This window comes from Erpetoichthys calabaricus, chromosome 1 (genome assembly GCF_900747795.2).
Source record: "Erpetoichthys calabaricus chromosome 1, fErpCal1.3, whole genome shotgun sequence".
Taxonomy (NCBI): domain Eukaryota; kingdom Metazoa; phylum Chordata; class Cladistia; order Polypteriformes; family Polypteridae; genus Erpetoichthys; species Erpetoichthys calabaricus.
Genome location: NC_041394.2, coordinates 74,852,390 through 74,875,363, shown reverse-complemented (window position 1 = coordinate 74,875,363; position 22,974 = coordinate 74,852,390). Strand labels below are relative to the sequence as shown.

The 22,974-nt window shown below is 36.6% G+C and overlaps 1 protein-coding gene across 1 annotated transcript in view; it reads right to left on the bottom strand.

Annotated features, from left to right (window-relative positions):
• Window positions 1–22,974, bottom strand: part of LOC114645752 (sodium/potassium/calcium exchanger 3-like) — a 406,374-nt gene that overhangs the window by 145,257 nt on the left and 238,143 nt on the right. The window contains exon 4 of the mRNA XM_051935338.1: window positions 14,830–14,904. Within this exon, the coding sequence (XP_051791298.1) occupies window positions 14,830–14,904 (75 nt within the window). The remainder of the gene's footprint in view (window positions 1–14,829; window positions 14,905–22,974) is intronic.

Sequence of the window (22,974 nt, the reverse complement as noted above, 5' to 3'; positions counted from 1 at the left end):
CGAGTTTTTTCGTAGGCTCTGGTAATTCTAGTGTTAAGCAAACGTTTGTGCTTTTTCTTGCTATTTTTGTCCTTCTTTTGTTAAATTTAAATAAATTGTTTCTATTAAAAGATTCTATTGTTTGAGCAAGAGGTTTGATTACTCCTCTTCTGTGAGGGGCATATTTGTATATTTTGGGACAATTAAAGTATTATAAACTTTTAAAACCTGTTCCCCACTTTGGTGCCTGTTCAAAAATGTGGAGTTTTGGGTCAGGCGAACATGAGTGAGACCTGTCTCAAGGCAGTTTAGTGAAAGTCCCTAACTGGTTTTGGGAGTTTTTTTTTCTATTTTGTATGCATTTATTCAAAACAGATTGTCACTGACAAGTTTTAACACTGACAAAACACCTCAACAATTCAATTAGGCTTAATCTAGCCTTTTAAATATGCCTTTGATGGCAGCCATAATCAATAACAACAGCTTAGTAAATGAATGTAATTAGAGGCTTCACCCCCTTAGGCTCAATTCTTAACAAGGGACAGGGGAAATAATATTTAAAAAATCAAAGAAACTTGAAAGAAAGAAAACCCAAAAAGGGGAAAAAATGGGACAGAGCTAAAGTGAAACCATGACACCCAGCACCTCCACCTAATAAAGGATACTAACAAATTCTGTTTCTGCAAATAATACCCTAGCATTCAATGACAATGTCAGTAACACTGCTGACTGGTTTTAATGCAAAAGTTTAGGATTTGTGAAAACTGACTTGCATCTGTTATTTATTTATTCTGTCTTTTTGGTGTAATGTGTGTAATCCACTTTCTGTTGCACACTAATGATGTAGCTTATTAGATGTGAATGGCTAAGTAGGGCCTCTAATACTGTAAAGATGTATCTGGTGACAGTGAGTGAGTGAATGACAGAGTATTGGCAATACCATTATAGCAGAGAATAAAAAAAAAATCCTTTATAATGTATATGTCCTGTAATGACATACTGGCGGCCAGAAACCTTTCATGCAGTAGGGATAGAAAAACTTTGACCTTGATTTTTCTATAGGAAGAGGATAATGGCCTCATAATCTTTCTAAATTTTATTTTTTAAAGTAAGAGGGGCCAGACAATTTACCACAGAGATAACTGCTTCTGGCTGTCCAGTGTTCATTTGATCCTTCAATGTTGGTGCTTCCTAATACCATGAGGCTGAATTCACAAAATGTTAGCTTGTTGCTGTAATTACTGAACATGGGATTAGACTGTCATGATGCAGGTTAGTGGTGGTGTTGTAATTGTAAACCCGCTTAACTCTTTCAGGGCTGATGTCGACTTTTGTCAAAAGGAGGAGTTGACGATGGTAATCGACTGTAAACTGTGACAAAACCAACTGTTATGTTTTAGTTGGACTCTCGTTGCTAGAAGGAAAGTTAGATTCATTGGTTTGACCAAGATTTCCTGCGCTCACATGAGTAGCATGGCAGAAACAATGGCAAAAATGGCACTGACATCTGGCGACAGATCAAAGCGAATGCGTCAAGCAAAATACTCCGTGGACAACGTTTGCCTATTATCTCTTAACTGGACTATGGCTTGTCAGACTCAGATTTTGATATAAGTGATTGAAAATGAATGTGAGGTTCCAGCTTCAGCAGATTGGTCCCCAGCTAATTGTTGTACTGACAATGTTCAACAGGGAGGACAATATTCAGCCCTCAAAGAGTTAATACGAAAGGAACTATAGGTTCAGACTTTAATCCCACTAAGACCAAACTTAATGTCCCCAACAGGCCAATGTGGTGTCTGGAAGAATCTTATCACCCTAGGCATTAAGGACTCAATAAACTGTAAAGCAGAGGGCAAGTCCCAAAGAAAGGTGAAAGCCGGGGAAGGAATGAATGAAGAATAAAACAACTTTTGTTGTGATGGCTGTTTTCCTAAAGAGTTTCTTTAAGCTATAATGTAAACCATCAATATGAAAAAAGTTTCATGCATATTTTCACAGCATTTTAGAGTTTGTATTTGAATTACTGAAGCAGCACCTTCTTGTTTATTTCTGACAGGAGTGGAATGCATTTGGTAATCAGCTTTCATACTCCTTCCATGACAAAGTAGCATTTTTTGACACTATCACAATTCTCAGCTCTTAGTTTCATTTAAGCCATATTGGCCTCTTTCGACAATGGCCTGTTTCTGACCTCAAAACTGCCACCAACTGAATGTGTGAGTGGTGACTAGTGTTGATCAGTAAAATTTGCTAGAGCTTTTTTGCAGAAAATACGCTGTGCTTGCCAGTGACCTTATTTGCTGAATATTTTGCTGGAAATTCGCCTTGCGGCTAGTTTAGATAAGATTTTTTCCTAGCTCCCCATGATGCTTTGTGAGGCCAGCATGACACAACAGAACTGAAGCAGTCAATTTTGGACTGGACAGGAGCTCCTCCACTGATTTTAGTAGAGGGGTTTAAATAAGCTAAAAACTTATGAATTCTATTTAAACACAAAATGCACGTGTAAAAAGAAACTATAAATGTGTTTGTGTATTTGTATCTTAATGGTAATGTCTTTCTGTATGAACATGTCTGTGACCTTTGTGTAATACATGAACCTACCCCTTTAATAATATTGTCCAGAGTGCTGTACTGTTGATACAAATAGGAGTGAGCGCAGAATCCAAGTGCATGTCGTGCATTTGGTAGCAACGGCAATAAGTGAATAAAAGAGTCAGGAGAAAAAAACAAACCAACAAACAAACCATACTTTTTGGTTGAAGAGAGTTGAGTATCTCCTTCCTGTCTGTAAGAAATGTTAGTGTTTTCAGGGAGGCACAGTGGTAGCCCTAACCCTAACCCTAATTTTTACCCCAATAATCAGTCCAGCATAGTTGGCAGACAATTCATACAAATCTAGTTCAGTTTATCCTTTTCCAATGTATTTCCAAAACATTTCTATGACTTCGCTGCAATCAAGCTGAAGTGAACTCAGCATGGTTCACTCATCACAAGTAATTTTCAGTAACCCTTGACAACACCAGTCATGCTGTTCCTCATACTGTATGCTCTTTTCCATTGCATCTATCATGCCACGTTGAGATCTTTAGCTTTGTTCATTTTCCTTGAGTATAGCACTCATATATCATGCTGGTGTCTAAAAACACTTCATACTGTCAGTGACTGAGCATTCAATTACATGAGAAGAGCAGACAACATATACATGGTCAAGATAATAATGCAGAACCTCATAACTTGGTAATGAAGGCATTTTCATCATTAATACTATGCTATATGTTTTTACTGGTCTTGATCCCGACTCATTTACAAGAAGTTTACTGCTCACATGTGCATGGAACTCCTTTACCATTTGCCAACTCTTACTATCCTTAATTAGAAAAATTAAAGCTTGGATTGCTATTTTATTTATCTGAGCAGAAAGAAAGAGAAAGAAAGAAAGAAACTCACATCTTAAAAAACTGCCCTTGTTTCTTTTCAAAACTTAAAATGAAGTGTCTCTAAGTCCAGTAAGACAAAGGTTCATTAATGTGGCACTCCATTAAGCTAGAGATCTCCCATTAATTAATCATGAAAAGGGGCAGCAAAATTATATAAATAGATTTCTGAAATGATTATTCATTATCTTCACATGAATTCAAAATGAAGCCAACGGCTGCAGCAGAAACCCACGAGTTTCCTCACATGAAATGACAGAGCAATTAGGGCCAGTTGAAATCCAGCATTCATGAAAGTCAACGGTATGTGACTTCCTAATGTGGAGTACATGAGGAAGACTTAAAACTTCCAACCCTATAAAGCTCCATTTTATTCAAAACAGGTGGATTTTGCCTTTCAGCAAAATTAAAGAGCCTTGTAAAAGTTGAGCCTTTTTGTTATCCTGGTGCTTTTTTCAAGCTAATAGGACTTGGTTTTCATTTGTGAAGGAGAGCAAGGATTTCCCCAAATGTAACAACACATGGGGGAGAGGCATTATTGGCCTAGGGTTTAAAGTAATTATATGACGACCATTGACTAACTGATTTATTTTAATGTAAACAAATTATTCACTAATATTTCCTCTCAGTAACTGAAAATAAATATTGCTTAAAATCAATACTAAAAATAAAAAGTAAAAAATATATATCATTACAATATGAAAAATTTAATATCCCCTTGGGGATAAATAAAATATAATCTACCTATCGTTTTGACTTACTGCATATCATTTCAAGATATTGTCATTTGTACAAACTTTTTTTAACCTTTCAAGCCAAGCATAATAGAAAATCACTTTCTTAGGTTTGCAACCTTTCCTGTTATGACATTTATGTTTCTATCAGTATATGATGGATACACTGGTTAGTTAATAATTCTTATGATGAATAATATTTAATGGACAAGTCAAATCAATTCAATCTTCACATCTCTCAAATGCCCAAATCTTTCATTTTCCAAATCACACCCTACTTTTCTAGATTTATCGCAGTTTTATAGGTTACCTTTGTGAAATCAAACTGGCCAATTTAAGATTATTATTATTTCAGCATCCCTGTAAAACAACCTTTGTTCTTTTGTTTTCAAGTTACTACACGTAAGTGGTCAGAATTTGCTATTGGTTATGCTTCTGTACTAATCCAGAATAAACCATTGGGCAGTAAATTCTTCTAATTTGGGAAGGCATCTCATTCACCCCCAGACCATTCAGATATGTATCATCCAGTATGTTCTTTGACACTGTTAGTGACATTTCGGTTAATATGCTAATAGAAAATTTGAAGTCAATAAATATTGGCTTCAAAAACCCCATGAATGACAGAAATTAATTGTTTGCTGATTTGTTTTCAGCAATGAAGTAAACTGTTAGTATCCCCGCTAACTGCTTGTCTCTATCGTTATGAGCTTCCATCAACACATAAAGTGTCGTACCATTGGTGGGATTTTCTTCATGCTTCCAAGTATTTTGTGCTGTGCCACATGAATGTAAGGCCAATGTGGGCATTCCAAACACTACTGTTGGCTAAATAAAATTTATTTTGGAATGAACCTATGGAGAACTTCATTTTGTCATTGCTGTTGTGTATGAGGGTGGTACCTTGTCCGAAGCTGGACCCTATTTCATGCCCAAAGTATCCAAGATAGGCATCAGCTCCTAGCAATGCTGATCTGGAATAGAGGTTTAGACATTTGGGTGGATAACTGTAGCTATCTTCACTAAAACAGTTGAACAATTGTCTCATCTTTGTTTCTTTATTAGGGTTATGCATGACACTTTATTAAAAAACAAATAATCCATCCATCCATCCATTTTCCAACCCGCTGAATCCGAACACAGGGTCACGGAGGTCTGCTGGAGCCAATCCCAGCCAACACAGGGCACAAGGCAGAAACCAATCCCGGGCAGGGTGCCAACCCACCACAGGACACACACAAACACACCAAGCACACACTAGGCCCAATTTAGAATCGCCAATCCACCTAACCTGCATGTCTTTGGACTGTGGGATAACAAATAATCTCACCATCATTTTACTACAAGTAAAACTGTTGTAATTGACAACTGATCGTTCACATTATCGTGCTGTCAAAGCATGCACAAAGTGTGTATTTTTATTTTTAAACTAATGGGAGAATAGTGACTATAATTTTCAGCTTTTTTGTCATGAAAGTGCAGCAGGATTTTCACAACTAATTAAGTAATAGCCAATGGAGGGATGTAAACAACAATGGTGATTGCATGTGAGAACTCCCTGGACATATAGTACGGCCGTAGTCTAACTGCTAACAGCTCAATGTCCAGGATGCAGATACTGTATGTTCTTTAATCACAGTGTGACCTCTGTGGCACAATCACTCATTTACAAAGATTGTGAGCCTGCACTCTCTGCACTTTCCAATTTCAGCCCATATTCTATCCACCCGCACATACTAAAAGCCGGTCATGCCCATGGCAGAGTCAGAAATAAGCCATGTCTTAGTAAAGCATATTAAACTATACTTGTAAAACTCCCTGTTGTGCTCAACCAGCACCACAAGCTCATCTATCTTGTTATCCAGTGATCTAACATTGCCCATAATAACGGAGAGGAGATACAGCTTGTATCTTCTTCTCATCTCATTCTTACTTCCCCTTTTTGTCTTCCTCCTTAATTCCAGAGGTATATCCTAAAAGATTTTTTTGTGCTCTGCTGCATCTGACTTCAGCGCAAGCAACTGATCACGTGAATAAACTAGGAACCAGTCCATGCTGCTTGCCATATTAATTAGTGGCATTCTGGCAAAGCAAAAAGTCACCAAAAAAGTTAAAATGCGATAAAAACTCTCTCAGACCTCATGGTTATAGAGGACTACACTTACAAAAACTAAATTACACTATATGCTATTGCTAAGAAGACAAAAGCAGTGTGAAAAATACTAAAATACATAGACAAGGCACAGAGCAGCTGTAACAAGCTGCTGCAAGGCTCACGCCTGCACAAACACAATTGCTAACTACACAAAATTCTGTTGGAAAACTTACTGCGCAACATTAGTACAAAACCTTTATTAAATGGAAGTGATAAAATATAATACATTATCAAATGATATGGCAAGGTGAGAAAGAAGGAGGAGGAGGTGGTGCTGTATATTTAAGCCAACATTGAACTTAAATAATTAACATTGAAGAAGGTTACTTATTTGAGTCACTGTGCTACATTATTAAGGAAAGGTCAGTGATTTACTGACTAAGGTTTTCTAGAAGCCAGCTAATACTGACCATCATCATCCTCATTACCAGTTTAATGGCAATTTTGTGGGTTTAACCAATTAGTCGGCTGCACCTAAATTTCTATCTTCCATTATTCACAGTCCTAAGCCCCCTTTAGGTAATATACATTCCACTTGAATTATCAACCAACACCTCTGCATCTTCTTCAGCTTCCCTCTTGATCTGTTTCCCACCACTTCCATCATGGTGCACCTCTTCAACCAATCATCCTCTGCCTTTCATAAAACATGCTCAAGCCACATTAATTGGTTTCTCCAAAACTCAACACCTATTGCCTCCACACCAAATTTTTTGCTTAACTGTGCATTAATCTTCTTGTCACTCCATGACACTCCACACATCAATCTGATCATTCTCATCTCTGTTCTTTTCATTTTTGTTTCATATTCCACTTTCACCGACTATTTCTCAATCCCACTCCTCATTCAGTTTTCACAACCTTTTCCTTTCAATGCCAGGGATGCTCCTTTAAAAGTCAAAACCGGTGACAGCTCCCTGAATTTCTTAATGCATTTCTCACCTTGGCTGTCACTGCTGTGGCTGCACTTCCATCTACACTCAACTTATCACCTTAGTAGCAGAACTTCAGTACTTTTAATATTTAAAATTTCACAAACAGTAATAATACAAACAACGGCAATATCTCTTATGAAAGAAAAGTAATATGCAGCCAAGAAGATATGATGACATGGGGTGATTTCAGCTTTCTAAATATTGGCTGTGAGATAACAGAAATAATTGATTTTCTGAGAAACAGTAGTTACTTATGTTAATCTTCCAAAAAAAATCATAGCCTTATCATTCGTAAAAAAATAATATCAATAATAATTAAGAAACAGAAAAACTTATTGTGGATGATAAATGCAAAACAAAATCATTGCTACACTAAATAATTGGAGACCAGAGCCAAAACAAAAAAAAATCAGAAGTGGTCTCCCCTAGACTTTCTCGTATACTCAGATATGGGGATGAATATTTGAGGAGTAAACCAAAAGACAATGTACATTAAAAAACCATCAACAACAAATCAAATCAAATTAATAATATATTGAGCAATTATTATAAAAGTAAAGTTGAATAAATTGGACTCTGCAGCTGGATGTATAAAAGGTAAAGTATCACTTGTGGTTTACAAAAATAGCCCAAAAGTTGGTAGAAATCTACATTTTGTACCTAATACTTGTTTGCAAAATTTGGTTGACCTGATTGAAAGCGTTATGTTTACACACACAGACACAGACATAATTCCAAAAATAGTATTATTGGACTCAGGGAGGTCTAACACATCGATATTCATCATAATATCGAAACTGAATTTTTGGAGGATTCCAATACTTTCCCTATACTCTGTATACTAGAAAGTTGGGAGGGTCTAAAACGCAGAGATTCATTAAAATCTCGACATCAAACCTTTGGATGAGTACAATACTTTCCCTATACTTCGTATACGAGAAAGTAACAATGGTGCCACGGAATGAATAAAGGCATAATTGAAAGCCCAACAAAAAGACAACATTACAGGAATGTTACAGGGAGCAAAAACATAAAATTACAGGTAAGGATCAAATGAAAGGTTAATACAAGCAAACGAATACCACAGACAAAAATAAAAAAAATCTTTCAGTACTGTTTTGATGAAAATAATAGACCATCATTTTAAAAAAGCTCAGCAAATCAAGAAAGAATATTAAAGAATAATGGGGGGAAGACAAAAGAACAGAATACATATTTCACCAAAATTTTGCAAAAGAGGAAATAAATTTAATATCTTCGCTGAAGCACAAAACATATTCTGTGTTTAAGGGTTTTAAAATTAAAAAAAAAGTTGCCTTGAGGACTAACTCTGGGCTTGATGGGATTTTTCCATAGTTCTTGAAAGGTATCACTGATACATTAATTCTAGCAATTTCATCTAACGAGAGAAGTAACTGATGACTGGATATTTACTAATATTGCTCCATTGAAAAATAAATGAAAGAAGATTGATCACATTAATAGTAGTCCTGGTTCAAACCTTGGCCTGGTCATTTTGAGTACAGAGTTTGTGTTTTTCTGCATGAGTTGTTCCTTTGGATCATTTGTTGTTTTTCCTCACATATGCCAAATTTCAGCTTGTTAGTGTAATTGGTGTGTCTGTATTGTATCATAAATACTGGGCCAGATTAACTAAGTGACTAAATAACTAAATTGAGTTGTAAGAGTTGTAATGGACTGAACAAAATTCCTCATATTTGTAAAATTTCATACAGTAATGTCCTATAAATCTAACATTAAATAGGACCAGTTCAGAAGATTTGAGTACATTTCTAATATATTTTTGGTGTTAACAGACCATAACTCATAGGAGGTCTCACGTTTTTCTATTTTCTTATGTGCCATTTATCTTCATCACTCACAGGTATTTGTCTTCAGCTTTGTAAATGTCTATTAAAACTTTGGCACACTCTCCTGGATCTGTCTAAATAAAGTAGTTAGATTTAGAAAACCTCTCAATCTTTTGAATTGCTTTTGATTGAGCCTCTCATTATGAGCTACTATAATCAAGGAAGGAGAGCCATGAAGTAGCTGTGATTTATTTGATGTCCTTGAGTCAGCGAGGAAAATGCAGTTCTTGTGCTATCTTGTGTACTCAAATTCTGAAATTTCAGTGTTAAAAAGAAGTTTTTTCATATTTACGTATATTCTTTATTTTATGTCTTTAATGCTGCCTGGACTTTAATGAAGGGTTTTAACAGTAATTATTATTATTATTATTACTGTTGGATGTCCTCATTCCACAGTTAAAGTGGTTTCAACTGTGATGGAAAAATAGGTTTTTCTGCTTATCTCTCTTAACAACAGGGGATCTCATTGAAACAGTACAATAAAGTGCTATACCAGATACTGAAGCATTTCATCAATAAACCTTTGGTTGTTGAAACATATTCATACTTGTGAATAAAAAGAGAATTAGAGGTTCAGTTCCACCTTCTTATAACATCATGTTCCTCTAGTGCTGAGTGTGCTCTAAAAACTTGAAGAAACTGGTCATCTCAATAGCAGCTCCTTTAATATAAATGGGAGTGTCACCTTGTTCATTTTTTTATGTCAATGACTAGTTACTAAATTTGCTGATATCATTGTGAGGTTATTATCTTGGCTTCTTACTTCTATGTCTTTAAACTTATTCCTGTAGGCCATATCATCATTGTTGTCATCATTTTAATAGCAGGCCATCATCAAACTTAGGAGCTGAACTGGTACAGTGTCTAGCCCTAAGGGCCTCCTGTGTCTGAGGAGAACTTAGAGTAAATGTTTACAAAAAATCTTTTTTTTAAATTTTTTTTAATATTTTTATTTTATTAATTTTCATTGTAATCATTCCATACAAACAGATCAATTTATAACCCAACAAATTTGAAAACAAATCAAACCCCACCCCTGAGAAGGAGAGCTTAGCTAAAGGAAAATTTCTTTAAGCTTTTTAATAAGGCAACATTAGACAAAAGAAGGAGAGAAGTAAATATCTATATAAATAAGAGATGGAGAAGGGAGTTAAATGCAATAAGAGTTATTTCTCTTATTCTAAAATAATATTGATTAAATCCTGCCATGTTTTGAAAAAATTTTGTACAGATCCTCTAACTGAAAATTTGATTTTTTCCAATTTCAAATAATATAAAACATCGGTTTCCCACTGACTTATAAGAGGAGAATTAGGATTCTTCCAATTTAACAAAATAAGTCTGCGTGCCAAGAGTGTAGTGAATGCAATCACCGTTTGCTTGTCCTTCTCCAATTCCAGTCCATCTGGAAGGACACCAAACACAGCTGTTAGTGGGTTAGGAGGGATTGTGATACTAAGGCTGTCTGAGAGGCACTTAAAAATTTTTGTCCAAAATGATGTTAGTTTGGTGCAGGCCCAGAACATGTGACCCAGTGAGGCAGGAGCTTGGTTGCAGCGCTCGCAGGTTGGATCCTGGCCTGGAAACATTTTGGACAGTTTTAAGCGAGACAGATGAGCTCGATATATAATTTTTAGTTGAATAATTCTATGCTTTGCACATATAGAACTCGAGTGAATTCTCTGCTTTGCTACCTTCCACTCCTTTTCTGATATATTGATTAAGAGATCTTCTTCCCAATGTCCTCTTGGATCTTTGAAAGGTAGGGACTCTAATAAGATTTTATATATTGTGGAAATAGTGTTTGTTTCCTCGGAATTGAGCAGTATTTTTTCCAGCATTGTGGAGGGTGCAAGGTGGGGGAAATCGGGCAATTTCTGTTTAACAAAATTTCTAATTTGAAGATAGTAAAAGAAATGTGTAGCTGGGAGGTTAAATTTTGAACGTAATTGTTCAAAAGATGTAAATATGTTGTCTATATAAAGATCTCTGAGCATTTTAATCCCAAAACTTTTCCAGGTATTAAAAACTGGATATACTTGCGAAGGTTGAAAGAGGTGGTTCTCTTGCAGAGGTGCCACTGATAAAAGATTTTCCATCTTAAAATGCTTCCTAATTTGGTTCCATATTCTGAGTGAGTAAAGCACAATTGGGTTATTAGTATATTTGCGATAACTTTCATTTATTGGAGAGCAGAGCAGGGAATATAAAGAAGTACTACAGGATTTTACTTCTATTGCGGACCAAGCCTGTGTATGTGCATTTATTTGTGTCCAGGTTTTTATGGCTTGTATGTGTGCTGCCCAGTAATAAAACTGAAAATTAGGTAAAGCCATGCCACCTTCTGCCTGAGGTCTTTGTAGGGTCGCTCTTCGGATACGCGGGTGTTTTGAGTTCCAAATGAATGAGGTTATTATTGAATCTAACTGTTTAAAAAACGATTTATTGATATATATTGAAATGTTTTGAAATAAAAAGAGAAGTTTAGGAAGGATATTCATCTTAACAATGTTAATTCTTCCGGCTAGAGTGAGATGAAGGGTTGACCATCTATGCAAGTCTTGCTTAATTTTTTCCATACAGACGCCAAAATTTTGTTGATAAAGAGCTTTATGTTTACTTGTGATATTTACCCCTAGGTATTTAAACTGATCTGCTATGGTAAAAGGTAGGGTGTCTAATTTAATATTATATGCTTGTGAATTCACTGGAAAGAGTATACTTTTATTCAGATTAATTCTAAGACCAGATATCTTTTGAAATTCTGTTAGTGCTGTTAAAACAGCAGGGACAGTGTTTTCTGGGTCCGATATATATAAGACCATATCATCTGCATATAGAGAAATTTTCTGTTCCAGTCCTTCTCTGACAATCCCCTTTATCTGATAAGAATTTCGGCAGTGAACCGCCAGTGGTTCAATAGCGATTGCAAACAACAGTGGCGACAAGGGACATCCTTGTCTGGTACCACGTTCTAGTTTAAAGTAGTCTGAGCAAATGTTATTAATACAAACTGAAGCTTCTGGGCTGGTATACAGTAGTTTGATCCAAGCACAAATATTCGGGCCAAACCCAAATTTCTCCAATGCAGTGAAAAGGTAATTCCATTCGATCATGTCAAATGCCTTTTCTGCGTCTAATGATAGTAATATCTCTGGGGTGTTTGATTTTGCTGGTGAATATATAACATTAAACAAGCATCGGAGATTTGAAGATAGATGTCGGCCTTTAATAAATCCAGTTTGATCTTGTGATATTACCGAGGGCAGCACTTTCTCCATCCTTCTAGCTAGGATTTTTGAGAGTATCTTAACATCATTATTCAGGATTGAAATTGGTCTATATGATGCACATTGTAACAAGTCCTTATTTTGTTTAGGAAAGACGGTGATTAATGCTTGTCGAAATGTTTGAGGTAGTATGTGGTGGTCTTTAGCTTCTGTAAATGTTACCAATAAGAGTGGAGCTAGCTGAGTGGAGAATTTCTTATAAAACTCTACGGGGTAACCATCAGGGCCTGATGATTTCCCGCTTTGTAGTGACTTTATAGCGTCTAGTAATTCTGTTAGCGTTAGAGGTTTATCCAGTTCCTCAGCACTTAAAGCATCTATTTGTGGTATTTGTGAATTATCCAGAAATGCATTAGATTGCGTGTTGTCTTCTTTGGGCTCAGTGGAATATAAATGTTTACAAAAATTCTTACTGTCACTTCTCAGAAATTTGCTCAGGATGATGGCCCTCCGCAGCCACTTGTCTTTGCTGAGATGGCAGTAGTGGAGCTTGAGCTCAAGGCCTTTGGATCACAGAGCAGCACATTCAGCCAATGCAGATAAGGATTAACTCCTTTTAGTAGAGTGGTTGGTTGGGTTTCTACTTATGTTTCTACCTGTGTTACATGTTTATTGCCATCTGCACTTTTTCTTTTTAACGCTTTTCTATTTAATGCAATCTATACACCTGTACAGTTCTGGCTTGCATAATGTACATTAAGCCACTCTTATTCATTGTATTTATTTATTTTACATCATCTTATTGTTTTATTCCTTGTATATATTTCCCAGACTCCACATCTACCCCTGCAACAGTGGCAGAGGAATTTCACTGTGCTCCAGCAGTGTATGTGACAATAAAGACCTAATCTAATCTAGTTTTAAGATTAAATTACTACCTATGAGTTTGCCCCTTCACTGAGCAAATCTGTTACATAAGAGGCACCCTCACAGACAGACGTGTCCCTTTAAAATTTATCAGTTGAAAGACCACTAGATAAAGTCCTGCTTCTACCATCTCGGGAAAGATGAGATGAGCTTATGGGAGGGAGGCATCAGTCTGAGTGAATTCCTCAGCATAGACACTTATTTAATGGGTCCATACAGTTAGAAGATTTTAAGAAGCCAGGCACAGTGAAGGGGTACTAATACCCATATCCATAAGCCTAGTAACCATTTTGCAAAGAATTATGACAACATAAATATTGAACGATAACCTCGAAAGATATCTGAAATAAATGTAATTTTCTATTAATGAATCATAGCAGAAAAAAAGTAAAGGGAAATGAATTTTTATGTTGATCATATTGACCTGATAGGGTAGAGTCTTCAAAGACAAGCAGGCCACTAACCTCCCACTAGCTTACTGCATTGTAGCACCTTATCCCTGAAGGAATGGAGTTCAGACGGAAATGTGTTGCCAGTTTAAAATAGGTAACCAAGAACGTGTCTAAGAAACGTAGAACTTTAAAATGGTCCTGGAAGTGTTTTAAGAGTTTTAACATGAAGTAACTGCTGCTACAGGTCAGATACTTGGCAACCTAGAGATTCACAGAATAGAATTTGTGGTAAATGAAGAAGAGGCCATAGTAAAGGGAAGCTGTGGAAGAAAGAAGTGTGTTCTGTGGTTTTCGAAACAGAAGAAATTACACATCTGTGCACAAAGGCCCATTTTGGCACCAGGTTCTCATTCTCTTTTTTTCTATTTATATACCTAAACGAATCTTCTCGTCTGCAGCTCAGTTCACAGATGATAGCCAAATCCACCCCCCAGGAACTTTGATCTGTGACAGGAGCTACAGTTTCACTTACAGATGTGTCACCAACAGTAGCCTTGTATCTGGTCCCTCCTAGTAAATTCAATATTAAGCAACAGGCCTCTTGCCAGTCTAAAAATCTTATTTATTGCATTTCTTATAGAAAGTGCCCAGCCATCTACAAACTGTAGGTGAAACAGGGAAATGGGAGCACTTACGAGCTGTTAAGATAAAAGACTTTACAAAACCTATTTCAGAGCACTTCACAGCCTTTAATCATAGTCACACCAATTTCTTTGTTTGTGTTCTTTCACAGGGGCTTCAAAGACTCTTTTCAAAGAAAAAGAGAAAAAGCTGAGCTCATTCTCAGTCTGGAATCACATATTTCTCCAGTTCTTTTTAATCTCTCACTTCATCACCTGCTGTCACCTTTTCTCCTTTCATCTGCCCTCATGTTGTTCCCTCTTTCCCATCCTATATATGCTTACCTGTTCTGTCCTTGTCAGTTGCACACCTAATGAAGGCTATATAGCTGAAATCTTGTGCCTCTAATCTTATTTCCTTTTCAGCATGCACATGACCTTTAATACCGGTATTTTTTTTAGATATATAGTGAAATATAAATATATAGGATATGCACACACTCACACATATGCAAAGACATGCAAATCACCATCCTTTTGAATTACCTCAGATATCTTCTGCAGTGACGGCACAAAGTAATCATCACAGACAATTGCCAAGGCATAGAACATGTACACAGCCTGCAAGACAAAAATCAGAGATTTGTACAAATTAGTTTTTACTCTTCAATTTCCTGCAGTTAAAGTACATCTCTAAATTCACTTGTTTAAACTCTTTTTGTCATCTTTCACTGGACAGGTCCAATGTCTTGACTTCCTTTAATCTGCAAGAAATTCTCTCACCCCCAAGGGGATTCATTCATGATTTCAGTAAAATGAGTTAAGAAAGTGGTCAATATTGCCAATAATGTATTACCTTTATTTACTCCAGCACATACTTTTTCTAGGCCTAGAATATGTCATTCACAAGACTGAGTCAATGAATGTTTGCAAACAGCCTGCTACTGCCTGGTATGAAGTTATTCTGAGGATAAGTGTTATTAGAACAAGTGGCTGTTTATACTTTAGAACAAATACTATTGTAATGAACCTACAATATGGCTTGAAAAGAGAAGAATGTTCCAAGTAAAATAATAAAGATGAATTTATCATATAATAGTTATGATCATGTAAATCATATCATATCATATCATATCAATAGCTATTGTAAGCTCAGATCAAAGTAAAACCTAGGATGTAAAGATTAGGGTGACCTACCCATTTCTTTACAATCTAGGTTTATATGTGCTGATTTATATGACCACAATACAGTATGTATGTACCAACTATCATGACTGCATGCAGACATGAGAATGAAAATGTATGATATTAATATTTTTGTGAAATTACTTGAAATTTTACAAAATAAGTCAATTATCTGTACACCTATATTGTGCAGAATGGTTTAATGACTATACCAAAGTCATAAAGTAAGCCTTAGAGGTTACAGTCAGGATCTTGCTGTGTTTGAACATTGTTTTGAGCTAAAGTATATGCTGTATTAGATTAGATTAGACAGAACTTTTATTTTTCCCCAGGGGGACAAATATTTCTTTCATGTGCCTGAATGAATTGTTTTTGATTCTTATGGTGCATTGTTTACATAGTCTGTATATCATGTGTGGATAACATGATTAAGAAGTACTAGGGAGTTCTGCAGATGTACAGTGTTGCTATACATGAACAAGGATGTTGGAAGGATACACTACAAGTGCCATTTTTTGTAAATAAACACATTAGTTGCAGTGCTTGCTTTATGAACATTCCTCTAGCCATAGTAAAGTGAAAATGAACATTTGCAGAAAAAATATAAAAATTAAATGACCTTTAGAACCTTGACATGGCAATTTCAATTGATAATGAGTTTTGGTATTTATTTTGGTTTAACATTTTGTTTTTAAATATCAGGTTATGACCTAGGAATAGTAGGATTGACTATGAACTAATCTGAGTCATTATATTAAAACAATAAATATCGATCTTATGGCCTACTCATGTACTCATCGGTTATATCAAGCCAGCTACAAGTAAATACAACATCCCCGTCTAACACATTGCCTACCTGGCCATTGCCATGATTTTCTAAATGTGAACTGTATTGTGACTCATCCCTGTGTGAAAGAGCTTGGGCATGTGCGAGTGTATTCTTTGCAATGGAACAGCACATTTTCAGGGGTTTGTTCCTGGCAGAATGGGCTCTTGCTTGTGCCACCCTGATCAAGACTATGTAAGTTTGATGATGAATGTGTGGATGAATATTTTTCTTTTGTTTACGTTCCCTTTGATAAATTATTTGGAAATGTCTTATAAAACAATACCACATGTAACACTTGTGTACATTTATAAGTGATAAATATCCAACGGTGTCTGAGCATCCTAATTTTATTCTATTTTTTTGGCAGCTACCATGTGATGTACTGACATATACTGTAGACTTGAAGCTTTATAATTGTCCTCTGCAGTGGTCAGTTAGAGAATATAGTAACATCTGCAGGCTGGGCTTGTAAAGGAAATTCTGCTCAGGCGTCTGTGGGCTGTGTCATCTCATTGTAGAATGCCTTGGAGAGTATGAATCCACAAAAATCATCTTACATAGGAGTCACAGTCTTAGTGTGGATTTAGAAAGTATTTAGACTCCTTCACTTCCTGCACACTTTACTGTGTTGTAGATTTAATTTTATATGAATAATCTTTCCATTATTGTTCATGAATCTACACTCAATAACCCATAATGACAAAGTGAAAACATATTTTTCGAAAGGTTTGCAAATGTATTAAAATTTAAAAAGTAAACTCTCTCATTCAAATATGTATTTGGACTCTCAATTCGGCACTTTATGGAAGAACCAGCTTCAAGCCTTTTTGGGTAAGTCTCTTCAAGCTTTGCACAGCTGTATTTGGGCATTTTATCTCATTCTTCCTGACAGAGCCTCTTAAGCTGTGTTAGATTGGATAGGATGCATGTGTAAATAGCTATCTTCAGGTCTCTCCAGAGATGTTCTATGGGGTTTATGTCTAGGCGTTTGGCTGAGACACTCCAGGACAGTCAGAGACTTGTCCTAAAGCCACTTCAGTGATGTCTTAACTGGATGCTTTGGGTCATTGTCACACTGAAAGGTGAAACATCACCCTGTGTAAGAACACATGCACTCTTTTTTTTCAAAGTCCTCTCTGTGTTTGACTACATTCTTGTCCATAGTCTTCCTGTCCATGCTGCTGAGCGGGACAGACATGAAAATTAGCTGCCATCACCATGCTTCACTGTAGGAATGGCATTAGGCAGGTGATGAGCAGTGCCTGGTATTCATCAGACATAGTGCTTGGAGTTCTATCCAAAGAGGTTTTTTGCATTATTAGCCTCAACAGTAGTTCTCATCCGATTGGTCTGCTGCTGAGATGGTCATCTTTCTGACAGGTTCTACCATCTCAGAAGAGGTCTTCTGAAGCTTTCATTGAGTTCTTGGTCACCTCCCTGACCAAGGCTCTTCTTTGTCCAGTTACTCCATTTGCTTAGAAGGATGACTCTAGGAAGAGTCCTGGTGGTACAAAATTACTTCCATTTCATAATTATTAAGATCACTTTCTCCTGAGAACACTCAAAGATTAAGAAATTGTTTTATACCAATGTCTTGATCTATGTTTCACCACAGTATTATCAAGGAGGTCTACAGAGAGTTCCTTGGACTACACAGTTTGGTTTTATCCTGACATGCATTGGGAAATGTGGGACCTTATAAACACAGGTGTGTGACTTTCTAACTGATGTCCAATAAATTCCATTTGCCACAGATGGACTCCAGTGAAGTTCTAGACACATCTTATGGATAACTAAACAAACAGGATGCACCTGACCACAATTTGGTGTGCCACAACAAAGTGTCTGAATACCAATATAAATAAGAAATTTCAGTTTTTGATTTTTAATAAATTTTCAGACCTTTGTGAAAACATGTTTTCATTTTGTCATTATGGGTTATTGAGTGTATATTGATGGGCAAAAATTGCAAGTTTATCCATTTAAAATTAAATTTGTAACATAATAAAGTATGCAGAAAGTGAAGGGGTCTGAATACCTTCTGGATCCACTGTATGTAATCCATTTGGAAACACAGAAGAGCTGGTATTAGCTTCCCTAAGAAGGATCCATCCAGGTTTAGTGGCATAGTCAGTGGGGCAGTAGTTTAATATTTCTTCACATTTCTACAACTGATGGCTCCAAAGTCTGTCAAATATGTCAAATGCTTTTGAGATGATTTTCCACCATTTTCCAGGCTTGTTGTAAAAAAACAGATCTCTGACTTGATGCCCTTTTGTCTTAATCTTGAAATTTTCTTTTGAAAGCTGCTACCACACTGTGGGACAAGATAGAGATAGTGCATATCACTTATCCTCGCAGAATTATGTAAAGTGGGTGATCAACTAATTTCTCACACAGGTGGAAACCAACAAATTATGTGAGTTGCTGAAAGAATACATTGATGATATATGTTTCTCATTTTATGTAAATTGTTGACAATGTTTGACATTTTCCATTTGGTATCACATGGTGAGCCAACCTTTCAAAATCACAAAGTAAAATATCCTAATTACATCTATTTCAAATTTATACTCTGAAAGAAACAATGTGATGGTTTCATGATACAGTACATAAAACTGGCATAGGCTGGCACTGTTATGCCCTACAAATCCATCCATCCATGTTTTTTCTAACCTGTTTATTCCATAACAGGATTGAGGGGAGCCCGGGACTATCTTGCCAGCACAGGGTGAATGCCAAAAACCAATTCCAGATGGCACATTCACAAACACATCCATATTCATTCATACTGCTACCATTCATTGTTACACCAAAAATGCTTGCTCTTAGAATGTGGCAGGAAACCAAAATAATACAAAGAAAAATAAACACAGTGTCACACATACTATATATGTTGTGACAGGAAACCTGTAACACTATTCCGAGCCAAGCATTGGTGCTGTCACATAATGCTTTTTCTCTCATTCTACCTGCAGATCCAGAGATCAGCGGCGGACTGTTGAGTGATGTCACTTCTGGTTCCCACGCATGTTGACCCCCTCACACACCTTATAACTGGCACTGCTACCATCATGGAGTTAGTCTAGCTCAGGACTTGTGGCTAGAAAAATGTTACCGTGTTTATTCAGTGAATCGCTTTGTTGTCTTGTTTTTTCAATTATCACTGGAAGGTATCCCAAACCTTCATGATCTTTCTGACATTTTGTAACAACAGTTAAAGGGAGAACATGTAATCTGAGCTTAGGCAGCAACAGGGCAGAATACAAAAATCAGGTCCCTGTGAAACAGCACTCCTAACCACAGTGACACCCTCAGTTATTTGCTGGGCACATGTTTTTCAGTAAGCTGTATGTAGTCTTTGCTAATTTTTGTTTTTGAGGTAGCAATTAATTTTTATTACTTTGAAATTAATTATATCTTTATTGTGGACATTTTGACAATTAGGCTTTTTATGGGCACCACCATTTTGCACATTTGTGTTGTTAACAATGACCCTGTAATGTCAAATAAGTACACTGAAAATAAACCAGTGGTGCTTTATCTGCATCATCAAAGTTTGTGGATAAACAAAACAATATCTTGAGCACGAATGGCTAGCTTTGCTTTTGTTTGTTTGTATTTGACTTTGAGTTCACTTAATATTTTTGGTTTTACAGCATAACTCTTTTTGACTGTCTGGTTTTGACCTTTGCTTGTGTTAATTGTTTATCATTTTTTCTCATTTTACTCCTGGTCCATTATTCATTTCATGTGGCAATTTTCTTGTGGCAGAACAGGAAGTGTATGTGTGAGTACTGTGTGGCAAAAGCTGGATCAAAGGTGTTAGTGGACGGTAGTAAGATCTTGATGCAACAGTACAAACCTGGAATCATCCAGTTTAACTTATCAATAATCATATTAACTTAAAAAATGGAGCTGCATCAGAGGTGATGCTTTTTCTGTTTGATACATTTTTCAAAAGCATTTTATTTGGATGATCTATTTTTGTTAGCTCTTTGACAGCCTGTCTGAGTTCTTTACTTGTTGTTATGTAAGGCCTTTTATAAACCCCTACCCATCATATCTCATATTCGGTGTGAGGATCTCATATTACCCTCTGTTCCTTTTACAGGATATCACTTTCAAATATATTATATTTTCAATAAAAAATCCCAGTCATCAATTTACTCAATTTAAATTTGTGTATAGTTTATATTTTAACCCTCATAAGCTGCATTTTTCCAGGCTTGTTGTGATTTGCACTCATGATGGCCTGAGAACATTCATGCGTATGTATTGATTTAGTCTTCCTGTTTTGGTTTTCAGGTATTTAATGTTTTTTCAGTTTCTTCAGTTCTATTAATTACTATTCCCACATCTCGTAGACCTTTTGAGTTTCTCTGTAACAGTGCAAGTTCATATGTTTGGGCACGGTAGCTGCTAAACTTCTCTTCACCTTCTGACTCTTCATCTAATCATGGTGAAGAACTGGAGGTCTTTATTTTATAACCTCATTCTTCTGGAGGAGTCTACATCGTGAATTACTGCAGCATCCAATAACTCCATTCACAACTGTGTTTCTGCTTCTTCCTGAATTTGATCAGAACCTTTCATAAAGAGAGACTTATGATGCAGTCACTCCGTCTGGATGGCTGTGTGTCCTAATGGCACTGTTGTGGATTCTGGCACAAGGACATGTTCTGACATACTGATTACATTATCCATCCATCCATCCATCCATTATCCAACCCGCTATATCCTAACTACAGGTTCACGGGGGTCTGCTGGAGCCAATCCCAGCCAACACAAGGCGCAAGGCAGGAAACAAACCCCGGGCAGGGCACCAGCCCACTGCAGGATTACATTATGACTTTATTAAAAAATATGTGATCCCCAAAATTATTTGTCTGGTCTGTTCAATCCTATGCTAATGCATTGTAACATTAAGGGTATTTTTCCATATTTAGATTTTAGCAGCTATTGAATTTAACTTCTGTGTTATACAGTATGTACCCAGAAATTATAGGGCAAAAAAAGTGATTACCAAAAATAACCAACACAGTTTCTTTATAATAGTACCAGTAGAGAATAATAGTTATCAGTTATTAGTAAGAGAAAAAGAATTGCTATAGTGAAATAGTGGCAATGTAGCTTTGAGATTTAAAGTGGATGGTGGTACCTGTTTGTGACATTTAACTTAGTAATGGTACCCACATTTGCACTGGGAAACACAAAACTGTAGGGTGTGAGCCTCAAGGTTGGGTTGCTGACCTGCAGTGCATGTGGTGTGGAGATGCTACATCATTCTTAGATATGAGGTGTTTTTTTGTTACAGATGGTGATTCTTAGCAGGAGAGCACACAACTGTTGTGATCTGGGGAGTCCTTAAAGCACAGGTGCCAAAAACACTTTCCAAAGTCACCCACTAGAGGGAGGAAACATGGTCAAAAACCCTGACTAGAAACCCAAAGGGCCAAGAGAAATCTTTATAAAATAAAAAGGTTCATTTTAACAAATGGCTATGCAAGACCCAAAGCTCTGAAGAGCCCAAAGGGATTCCTTGAAAGGCAAGGTAATACACAGCAAACAAAGTCTCAATGCAGGATCTAGTAGTGTGGCCAGAAACAGAGCAGAAGTTCAAAAAATCAATAATCACAGTCCCAAGATGAAATCCAAAGGCAAAGTTGAGAAACAAAGCACGGGTTCGAAAAATCCAGGAAATCCACAAAAGCAAAGCAAAGCAAAAAAGTACAGTAAACACAAGAAAACACTCCACTCCCTAGCACGTTCGAAATGAACCACCCGGAACTAGGAGAGGCCCTCCCTTAAATAGGGTGGAGAGCCGTTCTTGGTGGCGATTGGCTGATCTCCTTGGAAAGACACCCATAAAACACAAGGATCATAAATTAGGCCACACCCTTTCCCAACACACAGAAAAATGCACATTATAAACAAAAGAAACATTAATACAAATAATTGATATCAAATTAAACACAACAGGCATGAAACACAACTGTGAACAACAGCCAGGGGGAAATGCTGGCTGAAACATGACAAGAACACAGTTAAAGGACCCCATCATTGCCATTTTAAAATGCAAGAACAGGATCGGTACTTTTTGAAATTTATAAAAAATGCATCACTTTGCAACACCATTTTATGAGGCATATTAATGTTTGCCATGATTATGAAGAAATAACTTTGACTTGAAAAACACCAAAATTATCCTTTAACGAGTAAACTTGTTATAAGAATGGTGCAGTGGCACTGCCAGAAGATGAATGGTAGCCTCTCAGAATATGGGAAGCTTCCTTCAGCTCAGAAGAGCAAGCTGGTATTTTCCTGCTCAGCTTGAGATGGGGAGGCGCAGGTGAGAGGCTTGGAGAGCGAAACCAGCACTGTGCATACAGCAGACTTGTTATAGTGTGTTCTTGCAATCTTATCATTTCTCCAAAGACATTCTAGTCTACACACAGTGTCAAAAAGGTCTGTTTGCCTTCAAGTGGATATCTGTAATGCTGATTTGTGTGTACCATGAAATAGACTCTTTTGCACCTAGAATAAGGTCCTTCCATAACACTGCCAAAGTTTATTTGCAGTTTTGTCATTTGTACAAACAATTGTGTACTTTTAGAAGGGTAAGTTAAAAAATGAAGAAAGAGGATTTCAATTATGACTGTAAAATATATATATAT